The sequence below is a fragment of the Fukomys damarensis genome, unplaced genomic scaffold, assembly GCF_012274545.1.
Source record: "Fukomys damarensis isolate Sample0158 unplaced genomic scaffold, DMR_v1.0_HiC HiC_scaffold_17, whole genome shotgun sequence".
Classification (NCBI taxonomy): Eukaryota; Metazoa; Chordata; class Mammalia; order Rodentia; family Bathyergidae; genus Fukomys; species Fukomys damarensis.
In genome coordinates, this window is record NW_022900929.1 from 35039053 (window position 1) to 35061323 (window position 22271).

At 39.8% G+C, this 22271-nt stretch overlaps 1 protein-coding gene across 4 annotated transcripts in view; it reads left to right on the top strand.

Moving 5' to 3' along the window:
* The window catches only part of Exd1 (exonuclease 3'-5' domain containing 1), a 44871-nt gene that overhangs the window by 7849 nt on the left and 14751 nt on the right, over positions 1-22271 (top strand). For 3 of the 4 annotated variants that reach the window (XM_010624709.2, XM_010624710.2, XM_010624711.2), the window contains 5 exons: positions 10252-10320; positions 13838-13895; positions 14680-14816; positions 17883-17941; positions 20033-20119. In XM_010624709.2, the coding sequence (XP_010623011.1) occupies positions 10252-10320; positions 13838-13895; positions 14680-14816; positions 17883-17941; positions 20033-20119 (410 nt within the window). Of the gene's footprint in view, positions 1-10246; positions 10321-13837; positions 13896-14679; positions 14817-17882; positions 17942-20032; positions 20120-22271 lie in introns of those variants that run through there. The other variant, XM_010624713.2, reaches the window with a different exon arrangement.

Below are 22271 nucleotides of genomic sequence, written 5' to 3' on the forward strand. Positions count from 1 at the left end.
TTTTGTTTTTTTTTTTTTTTTTTTTTTTTTTTTTTTTTTTTTTTGAGACAGGGTCTCACTATGTAGTTCAGGCTGGCCTTGAACTCACTATGTAGTCTAGGCTGGCCTCCAACTCATAGCTATTCTCTTGCCTCAGCTTCCCAAGTGCTGGGACTACTGGCATTGTGCCACCACACTAGGCATTTTTTTTTTGCCTAATTATATTAACTTGGTGAGAAACATTCTCAGCGTGCATCTAACACACCTCTGTTATCTCAGTACCTCAGTACTGTACTTAGGAAGCTGAGGCAGGAGAATAGTAAGTTTAAGACTACTCTGGGCAAATTAGCAAGAGCCCATCTCTAATATATATAAAGGTCTGGTAATCTAGCTCACTCACTGGGTTCAATCCTCACCCCCCAAAAAAAGAAAAATATATTCTACTTAAATCTTCATTTTAATGATTGAATATTTTAAAGCCAAAAACTTTAAAAAAAATTTTTTTTTTAAAATTCTTTGAAATGGGGTTTTGCTATGTAGTTCAGGCTGACCTCAAACTCAAAGTAATCTTCCTGCTTCAGCCTCTCAGGTGCTGGGATTATAGGCATGTGCCATGATGCCTCACTTTTTAAAAAATTCTTGAGTCAGGCATAGTGGCATGCCCCTTTAATCCCAGCACTCTAGAGGGCTGAGGCAAGGGGGGACTGCATGTTTGAGCCCAACCTGGGCTGCATAGTGACTTAGTGAGACACTGTCTCCAAATTTTAAAAAAGTTAAAAAGGACTGGAGATACGGTTCGGTGTGAGGGTCTTGGATTCAACCCCCAGTATCACAAACACACACACACACACAAGAGGGGAGTCTCCATAAGTCACCAGGCTGAGCTTGAATTTGTAATCTCCTGCCTCAGCGTCCCAGAGTGCTGGGATAATAGATATGTACCACCATGCCCAGTTTCAAATGTTTTTGATGACTTATTTATTTATTTATTTATTTATGGTTTTTTTGAGACAGGGACTCACTAGTAGTTGAGACTGACCTGGAACTCACTATGTAGCCCACGCTGGTCTCAGACTCACAACGATCCTCCTGCCTCAACATCCCTAGTGCTGGGATTACAGGTGTGTGCCACCACGCCTGGCATTGATGCCTATTTTTAAATAACTTTCAAAAGAACTAGTGTCTTTTTAGTTTGCTGCTAGTGTATTTCCTTGACCTACTGGAAAATAAGGCCTAGCATAATTTTTCAGTATGCTCATAAGCACTGCCTCAAAAATAAGCCCCAGTTAAGATCCTCAACCAGATGGATACATTTAGTATTACTGTTGCAACACATGATAGACTATTGAATTAAAACTATATAATCAAACAAAAATAAATGTTATTGTCATTAATACTTAAAATAAATGGTAATATAAATTATAATTATATATTTATAAATTCCCAACTAGGTACCTTTAGACAAGAGATAAACACCTGTGTAAACAGATGAGTCTTATTGCCAAGTGACCAACTGGGGTACAGACATAGGGTGTAAACAGCATGTTGTGTCGAATATAAATCTTCACAATTCATTACGTCCTGTATGGTACTGAACATACTTAATGTACTCATGTGAAGTAAAGAATTGGTACCTGCAACTTTTCATTGCTTTTATGTGGTCCATCAATCTGAACTGTTGTCATTTAGTCACCACTCCTGTCTCCTAAGTCTTCAAATAACACCTGCTCTTATGGGAACTCTGTGAAGCCCAGCCTACTGGAGGTCATGACTTGAGTGCAGAATTCATGGGATAAAAATCACTGACGGCTGTGTTGTCACTGCTCTAGGAGCAGGCTACATGGACAGGAAGTGCTCATTTAAAGAGGGTTCTGTTGCTGGACATGAGAGAGTAGGGCCGATGGCTTGACAGGAAATGTAATCACAAGAAATTCAGGCTGAATTCGGGGTTTGGAGAGTTATGGTGATGCTCCCAAAGATGACATGACTGTTTTTGAATAAATGGAGGTTTTTGTACATGAATAAGTATAAATTGTTATACATGAATAAATTATTGTACATGAAAAAATACATACTCTGAAAATAAGCCCTATTGAGTCTTTTGGAGCAAAAAATATAAGACCTAGTTTTATTTTCAGGGAAATACGGTAGTAATATATGAGTAAATTACAATAAATAATCAAGCTTTGGATTTTTTCCCGTCCTGGCGATTGAACCCAGAGCCTTTGCACTGAGCTATATCCTTCACCCCTTTTTAAAAATTTGAAACAGGGTCTCACTAAGTTACTAAATTTCTCAGGCTGGGGTCAGATTTGCTGTCCTCCTGCCCCAGCCTCACGGAATGCTCACCCTTCCCAGCTTAGTGTTGTGTTTTTAAAAAGTCACTTGTATCTTTCCTTCATTTTTTGCTTCTTTTACAGACAAAAGTAATATTTCATTTTTACATGTTATAAAAATATTCCTAAAGAGATTAAATGTATTTTTGTACAATGCCTAATTTTGTGTACTATTTGGACAGAGTAGGATGTGGTATCCCTGTGACAGCAGCATGAGGGAAGAGCGGAAGTAGAGGTAACTAGAGACAAAGAGAAGAGGCAGGGACTATTGAATTGGGACACAGTGAAGGGATTTTTTTTTTTTTTTTTTTTGGTACCAGCCATCAAACTTGGGATCTTGCACTTGGGAGGCAGGCGGCAAAACCACTGAGCTAAATCCCCAGTGCTGAGGGCATATTATGAGGGTCTGAACTAGTTTTTGGCAAATAATGGAGATAGATTCTAGAAAGAAATTTAGGAGATGAGGTAAATGACCTAGTGATCAGTTAGGTAATAAGCAAAGACCTATGGAAACTGATTCCTGTATTTGGGACTCAGATTAAATGTATAGTGGTGTTACTAATTGATAGAAACGGGAAGACAAGCTAGTGTTTTGGTGCACATAATTCAGTTTGAAAATCTTAAGAGTAAGCTATGAAAATGTGAGTGGAGCTTGGAGGAATAATCCACTCTAGAGGAATAATGGTTTAAGGGACAACCAGGAAGCGAATAAGACCATTCAGGGAGAAGGAAAGAAAAATGAAGAAATAACCTTAGGGACCAGGAATGTGTAAAAGGCAAGCAGAGGTGGTAGTCAGCAAAGGAGATGAAGGAACCGATCAGGAAGCCAGCTGAGTGTGATGCAGGAGGGTCACAAATTCAAGTGAAGTCTGGGCAATTTAATAATACCCGGTCTCAAAACTTAAGAAGTGCTCGGGAGGTAGCTCAGTGGTAGAGCACTTGCTTAGCATGTGCAGCACCTGGATTCCATCCCCAGCACCACAGAACAAAAACAGGCCTGTGTTTGAATCCCAACTTCTGTTTTTATTCCTGGTAGCAGTGTGACCTCGAGCTAGTAATTCATCATTTCTGATCCCCATTGGCTGTCTCATGTTACTGGAGACTTGAATGCAGAATGCCTAGCTTGGCATAATTGCTCAGTGTGGCAACTCTTCAGTAATTAGTAGGAAAAGAACTGAGTATGAAGAATGTCCTGTAAGCCAAAGAAGGAAGGGGAGAGTAATACTGCCAAGGATCGTGTAAGAGTCTAATAAGACAAAACTGCAATACTTGGTTTGTTTTTGATGAATGGGTAGTTAGTGCTCCCTGACTTCAGATTCTATTCTATGGAATAGTGAGGGTGGAGCTCAGTTATTTAGATCGCTGAGAAGTGTGGAAACGGATGATAAATACAGCTAGAAAAGGGACAGCATGTTATAGATAATGGCATCTAAACTTCCCCTAACTCATTTTCAGAAAAGCTGAGAGTTGGGGAGTTCCTGATACTTTTAAGTGTGTAACATGACATGAAATGGAGCGGTTCTAGGAACAGTCCCATGCCTTCATTTTTATTTTCTGGCATTAGATGGAATAAAATGAATAGAAATACAAAAGTATCCATTATCCCTAAGGCCTTAGAATAGTGTCAGGAGAATTACAAATTTAGTGTACCACTACTGCCTCTTTTAAAAAGTTTCTCTGGAAACTTTCCAAAGTAAACTCTGTTCTTTTTTTTTTAAAAAATGAATTTTATTGGTACTTTTTAGATATACAGTACAGTTATATTCATCACTAGGAACTTGTACCTTTACAAGATGTATCTTGGTTCTTACTTTTTCCCCCATTTCCCTGCCCTCCCTTCAATCCCTCCTCCCCTTCCTATTTACAAAGACTTTGTTTCCATTTTTTCCTTTTCCTTCTTTCCTTTCCCCCTACCTGTCCCAATTCCCCTGCCCCTTTAGACCTTTTCTTCCTATTTCACTTTATCAATTATAATTTGATCCTTATTTATACTTTTAGTTTCTCATACCAGAGAAACTATTCAGTATTTACACATGTGTGTCCTATTTATTTCACTTTCACTTAAGAGTATGGCCTCAGTGTACATCCTTTTAGCTATAAATGTCTCTAGCTTCTCATTTTTTTTTTTGGTACCAGGAATTGAACTCAGGACCTTGCACTTGTGAGGCAGATGTGCTGCCACTGAGATAAATCCCCGACTCTCTAGCTTTCCATTCTTTGTGGCTGAGTAGTACTCCATTTTATAAAACACACACACACACACACACACACACATACATCCACATTTTCTCTATTCAGTCTCCAGTTGATGGGCATTTGGGCTGTTTCGAAGATTTAGCTATTACAATATGTGCTATTATAAACATGGGTATGCGGTATGCATCTATTGCTGTGGTATGATGCTTTTAATTCTTTTGGGAATATACCCAGCAGAGGACTAGCTGGGTCAAATGGAACTTCTAATCCTAGTTTTTTGAGGTGTCACATTGATTTCCACAGTGGTTGCATCAGTCTGGACTCCCACCAACAATGGAGAAAGGTTCCTTTCTTCCCACAACCCTGCCAGCATTTGCTATTGTTTGATTTCTTTCTTTCTTTCTTTTTGGTACCTGGGATTGAATTCAGGATCTTGTGCTTGTGAGGCAGGTGGTGGCACCACTGAGCTAAATCCCCAACCCCTTCGTTGATTTCTTGATAGCAGCCATTCTTTCTGGGGTGAAGTGGAATCTCAGTGTTGTTTTCTTTTTTTCTGGTGGTGTGGGGATCAAACTTGAGTCCTTGCACTTGCAAGGCAGGCAGTGGAACCACTGAGCTAAATCCCTGGCCTCAGTGTTGTTTTCATTTGCATCTCTTGAATGACCAGTGATGCTGAATATTTTTTCTTATGTTTATTTGCTGCTTTTACTTCTTTGAGAAATGTCTGTTCATTTCCGATGTTCATTTTTTAACTAGGTCTTTATGTTTGAGGGGTGTGATTTTTTTTTAAAGTTCTTTATATTTTCTAGATAGTAGTCCTTTGTCTGAGAAATAGCTGATAAAAATTTTTTTCCCACATTGCAAGTTGTCCCTTCTCTATTGGTGGTTTCTCTTGAAGTGCAGAACCTTTTTAGTAAGATGAGATCTGTTATTGATTCTTTGTGCTAATTCCCATGCTACTGAGGTTTTTTTTTTATATAAAGTCTTATCCTATGTCAATGTCTTCAAGAGTTCTGCCTAATTTATCTTCCAGCAAGTTTAGTGTTTCTGTTTTAATATTTAGATCTTAATCCACTTCAATTTTAGTTTAGTGCGTGGTGAAAGATATAAGTCTAGTTTTAATCTTTGGCAGGTTGAAATCCAGTTTTTCCAACACCATTTGTTAGAGAGGCTATCTTTCCTCCAGTTAGGATGGTTGGCTCCTTTGTCAGAGATGAGGTGGCTGAGTATATCTGGAGTTGTTTCTGCATCTTCTAATCTATTCCACTGGTCATCAGGTTTGTTTCTTTGCCAGTACCATACTGTTTTTTTTATATAATGGCTTTGTGGTATAATTTCAAGTTGGGGATTGTGATACCCCCTGTCATGTCTCTGTTGCCTAGAACTCTTTTGCTATTCTAGGTCTCTTGTGGTTCCAAATGAATTTTTGGATTGTTTTCTCTAGTTCTGTGAAATTTACTGTTGGGATTTCAATAGGGAATGCATTGAATCTATATGGCAGTTTTGGAAGTATGAGCATTTTCACCATATTGGTTATTCCTACCCAGGAACAAGGGGTGTCTTTCCATTTTCTTATGTCCTCTTTGATCCCTTTTCTCAGAGTGCTGTAGTTTTCAACGTAGAGGTCTTTTGCTTTGTTTGTTAGATTGGTTCCTAGATATTTCATTTTTTTGTTTATTTATTTATTTATTTGTTTGTTTTTTGAGACAGGGTCTCACTATGTAGTTGAGACTGACCTGGAACTCACTATGTAGCCCAGGCTGGTCTTGAACTCACAGCAATCCTCCTGCCTCAGCCTCCTGAGTGCTGGGATTACAGGCGTCTGCCACCACGCCTGGCTTAATTTTTTTTGGATGATATTGTGAAAGGAATTGTTTCCCTAATTTATCTCCCAGTAAGTCTGTTATTCTGTGTACAAGAAGGCTATTGGTTTTTTTTTGTTTTTTTTTTGAACTGGGGATTGAGCTTGGGACCTTGTCCTTGCAAGGCAGGTGGCAGAACTGCTGAGCTAAATTGCCAGCCCAGGAAGGCTATTGATTTTTGAGTGTTGGGCCAGGGATTTAGTTCAGTGGTTCCACCACCTGTCTCACAAGTGCAAGGACCTGAGTTCGATCCCCGGTACCAAAAGAAAAAAAAAGTTTCAACGATTTTTGAGTGTTGACCTTGTATCCAGCTACTTTACTGAATCAGTCAATTAAGTCTAGAAATCTTCTGGTGGAGTTTTTTGGATCTTCTATGTAGAGGATCATATCATTGGCAAATAATGACAGTTTAATTACTTCCTTTTCTATCTTTATTCCTTTTATTTCTTTCTCTTGTCTAATTGCTGTGGCTAGTGTTTCCAGAGCTATCTTGAACTGGAGTGGAGGTAGTGGACATCCGTGTCTTGTTTTTGATTTTAGTGTGAAAGATTGTTGTTTTTGACTATTTAATATGTGGGCTGTTGATTTTTCATAGATAGCCTTAATCAGGTTGAGATGAAGACCTTCTATTCTAGCCAGGCATGGTGGTGCATGCCTTTAATCCCAGAATTTGGGAGGCTGAGGCAGGAGGATTGCTGGGAGTTCAAGACCAGCCTGGGCTACATAGTGAGTTCCAGGTCAGTCTCAACTACAGAGTGAGACCCTGTCTCAAAAAACCAAAACCAAAACCAAAACCAAAAGACCTTCTGTTCCAATTTTTTGTAGGTTTTTTTTAATCATGAATGGGTGTTGGATTTTGTTCAACATTTTTTCTGCATCTATTGAGATGATCATATGGGTTTTGTCTTTGGCTCTGTTAATATAGTATATTATATTGATTGATTTACATAGGTTGAACCATCCTTGCATCCCTGGGATAAATTTGACATGGTTGGGGTGTACGATCTTCTTGATGACCCTCTGTATTCTGTTTGCGAGTATCTTATTGAGGATTTTTGCATCTATATTCATTAGGGAGATTGGCCTGTCGGCCTCTTTTTTGGTTGGGTCTTTCTCTGCTTTTGGAATCAACATAACATTTGCTTCCAGGAATGAATTTAGAAATATTGCTTCCCTTTTACTTTCATTGATGAGTTTAAAGTAGTGGCAATAGTTCTTTTCTAAATGTCTTGTAGAATTCGGCAGTGAAGCCTTCAAGACCTGGGCTTTTCTTTGTTTATAATTTTTTAATTACATTTTCAATTTCACTGATTGTAATTGGGATGTTTAGAATTTTTATATCTTCTTCATTCAACTTTGGTAATTCATATGTATCTAGGAATTTGTCCACTTCTGTGTGTTCCATCCTATTAGAGTATAGGTACTCGAAGTAGGTGTTGATGATCCTCTGGATTTCTTCTGGATCTGCTGTAACTTCACCTTTTTCATTTCTAATTGCATGGATATGAGCCTTTTCTTTCCTTTTTTTAAAAACTTATTTATTTATTTATTTATTTATTTGTACCAGGGATCGAACAAGGCAGGCGGTGGAACCACTGAGCTAAATCCCCAGCCCACTTTCCTTTTTTAATAATAAAGAAAAGAACCTTATCAAAGATTGGCTAAGGGTTTATTGATTTTATTTATTCTTTTGAAAGACTTTTTTTTGGTACCAGGGGTTGAATTTGGGTCCTTATACTTGTTTGTAAGGCAGGTGACAGAACCACTGAGGTAAATCCCCAGGCCCTCCCACCAAAAAAACAGCTCTTCAGTTCGATTTTTTTGTATCATTCTCTTAATCTCCATTGCAATGATTTCTCCTGTGATCTTTATAATTTTCTCCCTTGTATGAGCTTTGAGTTTGTCTTGCTCTTCTTTTTCTAGAAGCTTGAAGTTCAGCATTGGGTTGTTTATTTGAACTCATTCTGTTTTCCTAGTATGGGCATTCACTGCTATAAATTTCCCTCGTAGAGCTGCTTTTATTGTGTCTCATAGATTCTTCCTGTATGTTGTATTGGCATTATCATTGAATTGGCTAATTTCTTCTTTAATTTCCTTTGTGACCCATTGGTTGTTCAGGCGAGTGTTTTTCCATGTGTTTGTGGAGTTCTTAGTGATTCTTAGACTGTTGATCTCCATTTTATTTGTTCTGTACAGTCTGATAATATATGGGGATAACTTCAATTCCTTTGCATTTACTTAAACATGTTCTATCAGCTAGTATGTGGTCTATTTTGGAGAATGACCTGTGTGCAGCCGAAAGGAATATATATTCTGATTTTGTGGGTGTAACACTCCATAGACATCTGTTAAGTCCATTTGTTCAAAAGCTTGGTTTAGTTCTAGTATTTCGTTGTTGATCTTTTGTCTGGATGATCTGTTTGTGACATTGGGTACTGAAGTCTCCCACTACAATTTTATTAGTGCTTATTTGGGTTTTCATGTCCATTAATATTTGTTTTGTATAGTTGGAGACATTAGTATTTGGTGCATATATATTTATGATTATCATCTCTTCCTCTTGGATTGTTCCCTTTACAAGGATGTAGTGACCTTCTTTGTCTCTCTTAATTAGTTTTGGTTTGAAATCCACTTTGTCTGCAAATAAGATAGCTACCTCTGCTCTTTTCTGGGTTCTTGTTGCACAGAGAACTGTTTTCCATCCTTTATTTTCAATTTCTATTTTAGTTAGGTGTGTTTCTTGTATAGAGCATATTGTTGGATTTTGCTTCTTAATCCATTCTGCCAGTCTATTTATTTTGATTGGTGAATTGAAGCCATTAACATTGATGGTTAAACTGATACGTATTGACTTATCCTTGTCATATTATTTTCCTGTTTTTGGCTCTTTTATTTTTTATTTTTCCGCCCTCTCCCTTTAATTTTGTTTTGTTTTGTTTTTTTCCCCTTTAATTTCTTGTTTTGCCTGATGGCTTTATTCTGTTGGGCCTTATGGAACTGTGACCTTCATTGTCTTTTTCTAGGGTATTATTTAGAATTGTGTGGAGTGCTGGTTTGGTATTCATGAAGTTTCTCAAGTGTTCTTTGTCATGGAATTATCTTATTTCTCCATCAAATTTGAAAGATAATTTTGCCGGATACATAAATCTAGGTTGGAGGTTGTTTTCTTTTACGGCTTGGGATACCTCACTTCAAGCTCTCCTTGACTTGAGGGTTTGTGTTGAAAAGTGCTATGATTCTGATGGGCTTTCCTTTGTACGTGATTTGTTTATTTTCTCTAACTGCTTGTAGTATTTTGCTTTGTTGGGTTTCTGGGATCTTGACTACCATATGTCTAGGTATAGATTTTTTTGATCATGACTAGTTGGAGTCCTATATGCCTCACTTATCTGTATGTCAAATTTTTCCCATCTGTTTGGGAAGTTTTCTGTCATTAATTCTGTGAACAGATGTTTTTATGTCATTTGTATTTTCTCCTGCTTTTTTGTAGACTCTTACAGTCTTATGTCATTCTTTGCATCATCTAGGAGCTGCTGGATTGATTTCTCATGGTTCCTTGCTATTTTTAAGAGATCTCTCTTTTCATGGTCACTAACTATAATCCTGTCTTCTGTATCTGATGTTCTGTCTTCACATTGGCTCATTCTGCCATGAATAATTTAAGTGGAGTTTTTAGTCTCCTGGTTATGTTTCTCTGTTCTTGATACTACTTATTTCAAAGCTGTAGTTTTGCAATTTATTATTGACTCTTTATTCTTCAGGGAAAATAATGTGGAGATTTTTATAAAAATTCACATCTTGGCAATTTTAAAGAAGTGCGATGTTTTCTTATCTAGGAAAATGTGATTTTTTATTAACCAAGTGAATTTCCTTGACAGTGAAGAATGTGGAAACAGGCCAGAGTGCCCCAGGAGTGAAGATGTTTTTTGGGCATGAGATTGTAAATGGTGAGTGTTTTGTATTCCTTGAGTACTAGTACTGGGATCTGTGGTCACAAACTCTGTTGACCTTCTTTGTTCCAGTATTTGAAATAAAATAGGGCCAGTCCTGGTGGTGCATGCCTGTAATCCCAGTGTTCGGGAGACTGAGGCAGGAGGATAGTGAGTTTAAGACCAGCCTGAGATACACAGTGAGACCCTATCTCAACAAGCAAAACAAAAACATAAAATAGGGTATTGTATTGCTTTTAATTAATAATTACATGTATGGACTCTTTAAAAGTTGTCATTTGAGCATTGACCCTTCTTTGGCATTTTGGTAGGCGCTCTAGAAACAGAATGTGCATCATTTTGGTTTGACAGTGTGAGGTCTGCTGCTACTCATCCCTGAGACTGGCCACAGGCAGCCAGTAACTTGGACACAAAAGGATTGTCTTTATTATGGCTTGTGTTCAGATGTCTGCTCAAAGCCTCATGCAGTCATAGGGAGTGCTTTTCAGAGTGCTGGATCTGGAGCATGTGGTGCTGGGATGAAGGGTGTTGATTACTAAATCCGTCCACTGATTGGTTTGGCATAGTTCTATCCAGGATTAAGGGTGTGAGTGCCCAAGTAGCCTCCATAGACTACAGGGACAGAAAGAGGGCTAATGTGCTCTTCCCTGCCTGCTTATTATGGACTCTTTGTCCTCTGTGATGCACCTCTGCCATGCCACCCTGACTTGGAGCCAGCTGACTGAAACCTCTACAAACTGTGAGCCAAAATAACCTCTCCTTTAACTTATGGTTGTTGGGTATTTTGTCTCAGCAGGAGAAAAATAAGACAGTCTCACTTGGTGAGCTACTTAAACCCCACAGGTTCACCATCTATCCACTATTCCTTTTCTGAAAAGTTGGAACCAAGTATCTCAGAATCCAGAATTGTTCTAGATTTTTAGAAAACATAATACGTAGTATATATCAGTAATGGTGAACCTTTTAGAGACCAAGTGCCCAAACTACAACCCAAAACCCGCTTGTTTATTGCCAAGTGCCATCACTGCAATTAAACCTTCACACTGAGGGTTTAGTTTAGAAAACAAATGACTCATTAACATCTTTTGTCTTAAAAGAAAAACACAATATCAGCTTTCAATAATACAACTTTTTATAGAAAGGTAAAAGTTGGCTTTTGGCATGCTTTGTTTGTAGTTTGTTTGTTTTTGGAGACAGATCTCACTCTGTAATTCAGGCTGGCCTTAAACTCACTATGTAGCCCAAACTGGCCTTGAACTTCTGGTGATCCCTCCTTCCTCAGCCTCCTGAGTGCTGGGATTATAGGAGTGGTGTCCTGGCCTTTGGCATGCTTTAGCACAGTTAATGTGATCTATGCCATTGTATGCATCCTAATAATTTGTCAAACCTTTACTTATACTTTGTTAGTTTGAGAGGAACATGTGTACACAGCACTCAGGTCATTTGTTAGTCCCATATGCATGGCCCCTATGTGTGCTGTTATCCAACACTTGGCTGCTGGAGTGTCTTGGCCCAGATGCCAACAGAGAGGACTCTGCATGCCCACTGCAGTATGCATGCCATTGGTTCGCTACTTCTGGTCTATTTGTTCATGTTATATAACACCTCAAAAGGGTCAGGTAACTCGCTACAGTACAGCACATTTCTCCAGAGAAACAGGTCGATAATAATCAATGTGGAATAAAGAAGGACTATAAATAGTTTGTCAGGTCGGGTTTTGTGCCCAAAAGAGTTACAAGAGTTTGGTTTTTAAAGCTTTTTGGATTTTGGGATTACAGGAAGCAATCTGATCTTATTTGAGCAGGAATAGGTCTAATTGATAGAGTAGCTATAGAAGCTCATCTGATCAGTGCCCTTCAGACAAGTCAGGTAGGATAAGAGAAAGGGGTGCAAGCTTTCTCCTTCTGTCCTTCAGGGAAGAGTAAAGATCAGTTCAGAGAACAGGGACAGAGAATTGGAACTCCTAGGACCTCTCAGGGTTTAGCATACCCACTGAAGGGAAGATCTGAGGGGAAAAAAAAGGAAAGGATTCCTGCAAACAAGAGTTTCCGAGAGCCAGGGATTTACCTCAGTGATGCTGCAGCCTGCCTCACAAGTGCAAGGACCCGAGTTCATTCCCCATACCCCCGCCCCCCAAAAAAGAGTTTCTGTGGTGGGACATGATGGTACACCTGTAATCCCAGTGCTTGGGAGGCTGAGGCAGGAGGATCAACTTGAGTTCAGGTTTGAGGCCAGCATGGGCTACCTAGTGAGTTCAAAGCCAACCTTAAGTATATAGTGAGACCCTGTTCCAAAAGAGAAACTTCCTATAGTTGGAAAGATTGCTTTGTGAGAAATGAAGATTTCACCAAATGAATGTGCCACTGAGAAATGCTTTTTCTCCCCTGAACAACTTTTTATAATGGCAATGATGGTGGTATATAAATGAAACCTGGGGTTCAGACCCAAGGCCTTTCCCACTGAGCTACATCCTCAGCCCTCTTTAATTTTTTATTTTGACACAGAGTCTCCCTAAATCACTGAATTGCTCAGGGTGGACTCAAATTTGTGGTCCCCCTACCTCAGCCTCCCATATGCTAGGACTATAGGCATGGCATGCCCCACCACACCTGGTTCTCACAGTCCCCCCATGTGTGTCTCCCTCTCTCTCCCTCTTCCTCCATCATCCCTGTCTCTCTAGTGTGCACTTGTGCTCTTACTATAAATCACACCCAGTTTTAGAACTATTTAAAAATACACATCTTAGAATCAATAAAATATAGTGTTTCTCTGTATTTCCTGCACAGTTAGGTTAAAAATAAGTGGTTTTGGAATCTCTGTGGAATGTTTCTCTGATGTCTTTTGTGATTTCCCCACAACCTTTTGTTACCTTTATTATTTCCACATCGATGAACTGTAAGTGCATCAGCCTGTGAGAGTGACAGTGAGACAGCTGTGAATAATGTAATGCCCTCTCCAAAATGAAAAGTAAAACAATGTAAAACAGCTGACGGAATGAGGGAAAGATGGGTTAGCACTGGGTTGAGTAAGATAAATATCTCTAGCTGGGTGTAGTGGAGCCTGCCTGTAATCCCAGCACTCTGGGAGGTTTAAATAAGAGAATTGCAAGTTGGAGTCTGACCTGGGCAATTTATGAATTTAGTGAGACACTGTCTCAAAATAAAACAAAGGGCTGGGATGTAGCCTAGGTTTGGTCTCCACCACCACCACCGACCCTTCCCCTCGCCGCCCAAGAACCAGTGTGAACAACCACAGACACACCTGGGGAAAAATGGTAAAGGAAACAGTTCCTAGTCCCATTAAGTAACCAAGAAGCTGAGGACGTAAAATTGGGAATCAGTGGCACTGTGGGTAGTTTTTCTACTCTGTTCCCTGCTGTCTGTGGAAGGCCTGATATTTAATGTGGACTGATTAATTTCCAGTTACTGTTTGCGGTCATTGTCAAACTGGGTGTGTGAGAATGGGGAAGGTAATTTATTTCTGATTGTAAACTGAAAACCATTTTCCCCCCCAGTGGAACCACTAGATGAGGTGGAACAAGGTTCTGTGAGAGAAGAAACATCTTCTGTTAGGTATGATGGGATAATTTTCTTCATTTTGAGATTTTCCTAAATGTTCACATTAGAGTAGAAAGATTAAATTCTAATCCACTACTTTCTTGATTCCTAAAATAGCCTAAGAGAATAGAAATGAGAAGGGATATATGAATATCGGCTTCCATCTTTTTTTTTTTTTTTTTTTTTTTTTTTTTTTTTTTGTTTCTGTTCTGAGATAGGGTCTTTCTGTGTAGTTCAGGTTAGCCTTGAACGTATTATGTGGCCCAGGCTGGCCTCGAACTCACGTCAATCCCCCTGCCTCAGCCTCCCATGCTTCCATCTTTAGCTAGAATCTTTTCACCCACATAAGCAGTGGATGAATGGCCATGGAGAACCACAGTTTTTTTGTTTGTTTGTTTTGTTTTTTTTGGTACTGGGGCTCGAATTTGGGTCCTTGACCTTGTGAGGCAGGTGGTAAAACCACTGAGCTAAATCTCTGGCCCCACAGTTCTTAATCATTGAAAATCTCCCTCTTTCTCTCTTTCTCCCTCCCTCCATCCCCCTCTCCTCCTCTCCCGCTTCTTGGTTTTTTGAGACAGGCTCTTGCTTTGTAATTCAGGCCGGCCTTCAACTCTCTATGTAGCCCAGGCTGGCCTCAAACTCATGGCAGTTCTCCTACCTCAGCTCTTGAGTGCTGGGATTAGAGACTTGCTCCACCATGCCCAGCCCACAGTCTTTACTCTTAATGTGTGTAGCACAATCTGCGTGTGGCAGCAGTAACAAAGAACATATTCACCTGGCTTTTGTTTTGTTTTTTTAGTAAGGATAGTTTAAATACAGAAAGAACCAGGATGGAAAAAATGAAAAATGGAAACCTAAATGTATGTGAGCCGGCTTCACCTGCCCTTAAAGCACCAGTTACCTCTCTGCTGAATGATATCAAGTGCAGCCCATCAGGTAAGTCCTGGGACTCTGAATTTTGGTACTGGGGATTGAACTCTGGCCCTTGCACTTATGAGGCAGGCGGTAGAACCAATGAGCCGAATCCCTGGCTGGGACTCTGAATTGTGTGGGCTGTCTTTTTCACGGTTTAGAACTCTTTGGAGTTGGGATAATCCTGAATCAAGATTCTGTACGAGCCAGGCATGGTAGTGCTCGCCTGTTTATCCCAGTACTTGAGAAGCTGAGGTAGAAGGATCGCCACAATTTTGAGGCCAGCCTGAACTACATAGCAAGACCCTGTCTCAGAAAAAAAGAAAAAAAGTTTCTGTATGAAATGCTCAGCTGAACCATTGTTTCTAGGCTCTGAATGAAGACAAATAACATTCTGGGTATGGGGCAGACACCTGTAATCCCAGGACTAGGAAGGCTGAGGCAGGAAGATCACAGTGAGTTCAAGGCCAACCTAAAGTACATAGTGAGACTCTGTCTCAAAAACAAAACAGCAACAACAAGACAAATACAGTATCTTGATCCATTTACTTGATATGTGAATGCATATTGTGCACCAGGCATTGGGGTTACTGCCCTCATTGAGCAACAATGCAAAAGACAGATACCAAGAAAGATAAATAAATGAGGAAAATATACATGATAGTATCCTAGTACCAAAGATGGAGGGGAAAAAGGCCAGGAGGAAGATAAGATGTAGAAAGGATGGTTTTGTAATTTCACAGTGTCTAGGTCATGCCTTGGTAAGATGGCAACATCTGAGTGGCATGGCTGCCCTAGGAGAGGTAAGTTTTAGGCTGAAGAAAGAACAAACTCCTGAGGCAGGATCTGCCAGGGTCTTAACACACCTGCAGAAAGGGCAGTGCCGCTGGCTCAGAGAGACAAGCAACAGAGGAAACTGGATGGATGATCACAGAACAGTTTGTAGACCCCTGAAGGAACTTTGATCATTACTCTGAAATGAGAGGAAGCCAAAAAAAAACCCATTAGCCATTCTAATAGACATGTAGGAGTGAGTATCCCCTTGTAGTTGTAATTGGTATTTCCCTGAAGACTAAGATCTTTTTGTGTATGTATTTGCTTCTGAACATCTTTGGTGACATGTCTTTTAATATCTTTTGTCTTCTTTCTTTCCTTCCTTCTATTTTGTTTTTGTTGTTGTTATTGTTATTGTTGTTGTTACTTTTGTTGTTTATAGAGTCTTGCTCTGTAGCCCAGGCTGGCCTTGAACTTACTATGTAGCCCAGGCTGGCCTTGAACTCTGGGTGATCCTCCTGCCTCAACCTCTTGAGTGCTAGGATTATAGGCTTGCACCACCGCACCTGGTCAGGTCCCTTATTTTTTACCATGTTTTATAGTTCTTGGAGTGTAAGTCTTTCTTTTTCTTTCTTTTTTTTGGTACTAGGGATTGAACTCAGGACCTTGTGCTTGTAAGGCAGGTGGTGGCACCACTGAGCTAAATCTTACCCAGCCAAGTCTTTCATATCTTTTGTTATATTTATCCCTAAGTGTTTCATATTTTATACTATTATACTTAAATTTTTTTTTACAATACTGGGATTTGAACCTAGGACCTTCACACTGAATTGTATCCCCATCCCTTTTTAATTTTTTTAAAATTTTGAGACAGGGCCTTGCTAAATTGTAGGTTTCCCAGGCTGAGTTCCTCCTAACTCAGCCTCCAAGAGTGCTTCTTATAACCATTATAAGCATGATAAGGGATTATAAGCATGATAAGGGATTATAAGCATGAGCCTCCACACCTATCTAGACGTGATACTGTTTAACTTCAGTTTTCTGCTACAGGGCTTTGACCAGGGGAGTGACATGATCTGACTCTGGGGCATTGAGAGGGGGCAAGGGAAGGAACATGGATACTAGTGAAGAGGCTGTTGGGCTAACCCGAGCAGGGAGGCGCTGTGGCTAACTGCACAGTAGGTAAGAAGTGCTGAAGGTGGAGCCTGTGGGATAGGCTGCAAGTACAGGTGTGAAAGAAAGGAGTCAAGGATTACTTTGGAGGTTTGGCCTGAGCAGCTGAAAGTACGGAGTTGCTGTTAAACTGAAATGGGAAAGATTGTATGGAAAAGGTTTTGGGAAGCTGCTTAGTTTTAAATTCAAATAAAAAGAGAGAGGTCTGAGGTGGAGAAAGAAATTCAGGAGTTGCCCTGTAGATGATATTTAAAGCCTTAAAAATAGATGTGGTCACACAGAGAGTGAGCTTGGATGTGAAGGAAAAGGAATGTGGGCAGTGTCTGTGGCATCCCTAAGGGGAGGCTTTGGGAGATGACTGTGTGGCCAGGTATGGTGGTGCATGCCTGCAATCCCAGCTAGTCATGAGGCTGAGGCAGGAGGATTGTGTGTTGAGGGCATCCTGGGCAATGTAGTAAGATCCTACCTCAAAATAAAATTATTTACTTATTTTTGGGTTTTTGAGACAGGGTCTCATTATGTAGTCCAGGATGGCTTTAAACTTACTATGTAGCCCAGGCTGGCCTTGAATTCATAGCAATCTTCCTGTCTCAGTCTCCTGAGTGCTGGGATCATAGGTGTACACAACTGCACCTGGCTCATTTATTTTTATTTTTTGGTACCGGGGATCAAACTTGGGTCCTTGTGTTTGTGAGGTAGGCACCGGAACCATTGAGCTAAATCCCCGGCCCCTGGCCCATTTATTGTTAAACTGTTACTTTCTGTTATGAACATTGTGTCAAAAAACAAGACGATGTATTCAAGACATAAATCTATAAGTAGGGAAACATTACTGTGTTGTCAAGGAAATGAGCAGACAGTTCCATTGCAAGCTTATCATTCGTGGGACACTTGTTTAATTCTCAACTGATAAACAGAATGTTAATTAGTATTCACTGTGAGAGGGACCAACACAGGTGATGATGAAAGAACTTTCAACATTTGACTTGCAATAGAATTGGAATTTATGAGTATGGCCAAAATTGGTGGATCCTTCTGTCAAAGGGGATAAAGCTATATAATATATAAAGGCAGGCGGTGGAGCTACTGAGGTACATCCCTGGCCTTCCAGATAAATATATTTAATGCAATCTTTTCTTGTAGAAGAGGAGGAGGTGACATACACAGTCATCGATCAGTTCCAGCAGAGGTTTGGTGCTGCAGTAAGTATTGTCCTCTGTCACTGCAAACTTGTCTCTTTATAGTTATCATGTTGATGTCATGTCAGTTCTTTTAATATAAGATTTGTTTTTGTAGTTGAGACTCACCTGGAACTCACTATGTAGCCCAGGCTGGTCTCGACCTCACAGCAATCCTCCTGCCTCAGCTTCCCAAGTGCTGGGATTACAGGTGTGCCCACCATGCCCAGCTTATCATAAGATCTTTGATGTCTTCCTTATTAACGCAACATAATATTTTGGATACTTGCTATATGCCGAGCATTTTTCTGAGCTCCAGGGTAAAACAATAATCAAGGCAAAGTTCTAGGCTTCTAATATTAGATAATCAAACCATTGTTTAACAGCTGGCCCAACCGACCGTAATTATTGTGAAGGTGTGGATAACAGAGTGACAGGGAGGACCTGTCTTATATGAGGTGGACAGAGGAAATTTCTCTGAAGAGATAACATTGGAATAGGGGCCTTGAAGATGGTAAGGGAGCTACTGTTGCTACGTGCATCTAGATAAAGAACTTGAGGGTAGAATAGGTATGAAGGGCAACGGGGCTAACCATTCTGGCCTTGTGTGGAAGAGCAGCAGGGAAGCTCACATGAGAGAACTGCAGTGAAGAAAAGTGGCAGGGGGCATTTAGCTCAGTGGTGCTGCACCCGCCTAGCAAGTGCAAGGCCCTTAGTTCAATTCCTAGTACCAAGGAAAAAAGAGTGGGGGGATCTAGCTCAGTGGAGCTGTGCCTGCCTCACAAGTGCAAGGTCCTGAGTTTAATCCCCCATACTGGAGAAAGTAAGAGAAGGGGAAGGGGAAGGAGGGGGAAGAAAAAGAAAGGAGAAAACGTGGTAGAAAGCCGGGTATGGTGGTGCATGCCTGTAATCCCAGCATTCCCCGATAGTTAGAGGCCAACCTGAACTACACAGCAAGATCCTGTCTCAAAAAAGAAAACAAAACAAAAAACCAAAAAGGAAAAAAGAGAAATGCTGTGTAGTCTTTGTTTCCAGTTCTATAGCCTTAACGAAACTCAATCTTCTTTTTATTTTTTCTTTGTTTCTTCCCCTCCCTTGGTTCTGGGGGATTGAACCCAGGTCTTTCACACTGACCTACATTCCCAGCCTTTAAAAAAAAATTTTTTTTGGGTGCCGGGGATTAGCTCAGCCACCTGCCTTGTAAGTGCGAGGTCCCAAGTTTGATCCTTGGTTCCAAAAAAACAAAAAATTTTTTTTTTTTATCTTCAGACAGGCTCTTGCTTAGCCACTAAATTTCTCAGGCAGTAATTGCCTCAATTCTCAGAGTACTGGGATTGCAAGTGTGTGCCACCACACCTGGCCCCTTTTCTTACCATTGGTGAGAAATGTTCAGAATGTAGAACATTTCACACTTTCTTAAGGAAAAAGAAGCGTAAATTACTGTGCCCTTCTGTTCTTGAGTAACTTATCTACCTACCTGTTAAATGGGGAGAACCTTATATCATGTAGATACTTAAGGCTTTTAGAACTTTACAGTGTTTTGAGAAAGGATAAAAGTATGGATAATTAAAGGACAAGAGTATACCACTGTTTTAGTTTTGAGTAATTCAATGAAGCTAAGGTGTGAGGTACCTGTTAGAGCTTGTTTCTGTCATTCTGAACAGTAGATATTGTGTTCCTTTAAGATACAGTAAATTGCTCTGTGTTAGGGCAACTTAATTTGCATGAGGAATCTTCTTTTCTTTTTTTTTAAGATAGCATTTCATTGTATAGCCCAGGCTGGACTTGCACTCATAGCAATCCTCCTGCCTCAGCCTCCCCAGTGTTGGGATTATAGGCATGCCCAGATGGCATTCAGAATCTTGTCATAAAGACTAAAATTCTTTGTTGGCAGTGTCAGCAGTAATAAAGATGTCTTAGTTTTTAACTGTGCAGCAGTTGGGATCTGAGTGAATTATCCTCTGCTGATGTAATGCTTTTGCTAAAATGAGAAAGAGAATCTGGTGTTCAAGAATGATTCCTGTGTGTGGGAGAAGCAGCCTTTGTTTCCGTGTGTGCCATTCTCGGCGTTAGGGTGCCCCGTCTGTTCCCTGCAGCATCTTCCTTTCTTACCAGATGCTCCACATCAAGAAGCAGAGTGTCCTGAGTGTGGCTGCAGAAGGAGCTAATGTGTGTCGCCATGGGAAACTGTTTTGGCTTCAGGTAAGAGATTTTTAAACATTTTTTATTTTGGAATAGTTACTAGTGATAGTTTTGATATATGTTAAAAATTTTATTAGAATCTATTTGCAAAAGAGAATGGTGATGCCTGTTTTGTGAAATAATTGATACTTGCGTGTAACACAGTGTGATCATTTTCATCCTCTGTCTTCCATGCCCTTTCTGCTCCCCTCCCCCAGCCCTTCCACATCTCCAAGAGTCTACCTTGTTATTTCCTATCATCGCTCTATTATTTTACTTACTTATTTCCTTATATTTTAGGTTTCTTATATAAGAAAATACATGCAATATTTAACTTTCTGTGTCTCACTTATTTTGCTTAGCAGTGATGGGCTCGGATTCCATCCATATTCCTGTAATGACCTGATTGCATTTTTTGTGGTTGAATAGTATTCAGCTTTGTATATCTCCCACATTTTCTTTATCCATTTGCTTCTCAACAGGCACTTAGGCTGTTTCCTTAGCTTAGCTGTTGTGAGATGCACTGCTCTAAACCTGGGTATACATGAATCACTATAATATGTTGTTTTTAATTCTTTCAAGACTATTCTTAGAAGAGATGTAGCTGGTTCAAATGGAATGTCTATTTTTAGTTTTGGGTTTTGTTTTTTTTTTGGTAACAGGAATCGAACTCAGGACCTTGAGCTTGCAAGGCAGGTGGTGGCACCACTGAGCTAAATCCTTTTTGAGGAACTCTTCATACTGGTTTTCATAGTAGTTCTAGTTTACATTTCCACTAGCAAGGTCAAGGGTAAAATTTTTACCCTATATTCTCATCAGCATTTATTGCTTTTATTCTTGATCATGGTCATTCTGACCAGAATAACAGAGGGGGGAGGGGGAGGGGGGAGAATCTCACAGAACCTAGAAAAACACTTAAACTTACTCAGATAATATGAGAATATTGTGAAGATTGCAAATGACCAGCCAGATGGAAGAGATGGCATAGAGCAGAGGACTGGAGAAGGTACATGCCGCCTCCAGGCACTGCCACATGCTTAGCTCCCCAGGAGCTCACCAAACAGTCCTTTTCCAGTTTTTATGGAGGCTTTCTTAGGCAGGCATTGTTGATTAAATCACTGGCCATTGATGATAAATCTAATCTCCAGCCCCTCATCCTCCCCCAAGAGGGCTAAAAGTCCTACTCTTCTAATCTTGCCCTGGTCTTTCCTGTGACCAACCCCATCCCTATCCTACAGCTGTCTAGAAGCCTCCAAACACCAGTCACCTCACTAGCCAGTAATGGACACTCAGCACCATGGAGATTTCAAGGGTTTTAGAAGGTTTATATCAGGAAACCAGGAGGAAGGCCAAATACTATTTCAAAATATCATAGAAAACCATTTGTAAGGCTGGGGAAACATTAAAGTTTGGAGGTCAACAAAAAGAAAGCCAAATCCAATGATTTATCTTTTTCTTTCTTTTTGAAAATCACAATGATAATGTCTTTTTTTTTCTTTTTATTGAGTTTATTGGTACAATCTAGGTATAAAATACAGTTATATTCATTATTGGGATCCTGTACCTTTACATGACAGGTCTTGAATCTCATTTTTTCCGCTTGTCCCTGCCCTCCCTTCACCCCCTCCTCCCCTCCCCATTTACAAACACTTTATCTCAATTTTTTCAGTTTCTCATATTTTTTTCCTCTCCCTTATTACCTTTCCCCCACCTTCCCACTTTCCCTACACCTTTAGCCCTTTCCTTCCTATTTCACATTATTAATTATCTCATTAGGATCCTGTGTACTATTATAGTTTTTCACACCAAAGAAACTATTCGGTATTTCAGTTAAAGAAATCTCTGAATGGACATTAAAAATAGGGAATCCTAAAATAAAACTAAAAAGGAAAGTAAAAGAGAAAAGGCAATGATGTAAGATTAAAATAATCCTTAATTCTGAAGATGAAAATGGTCCCTGAACATATTTAAATTGCTTCTTGCTCTTGTAGTCTTATCTTATTCTTTTTTTTCATTATTTAGAGAATACTTTATTAGTTTCTGTAATCAAACCCACGTAGATATGACCTTACATATTTAATACAGTGCGTTACCCCTGTACAAATGGAAAAAAAAATAAATTAACATTTCTAGACCAATATGGCTGTCCATTTCTGTACAATGCCAACTCAAC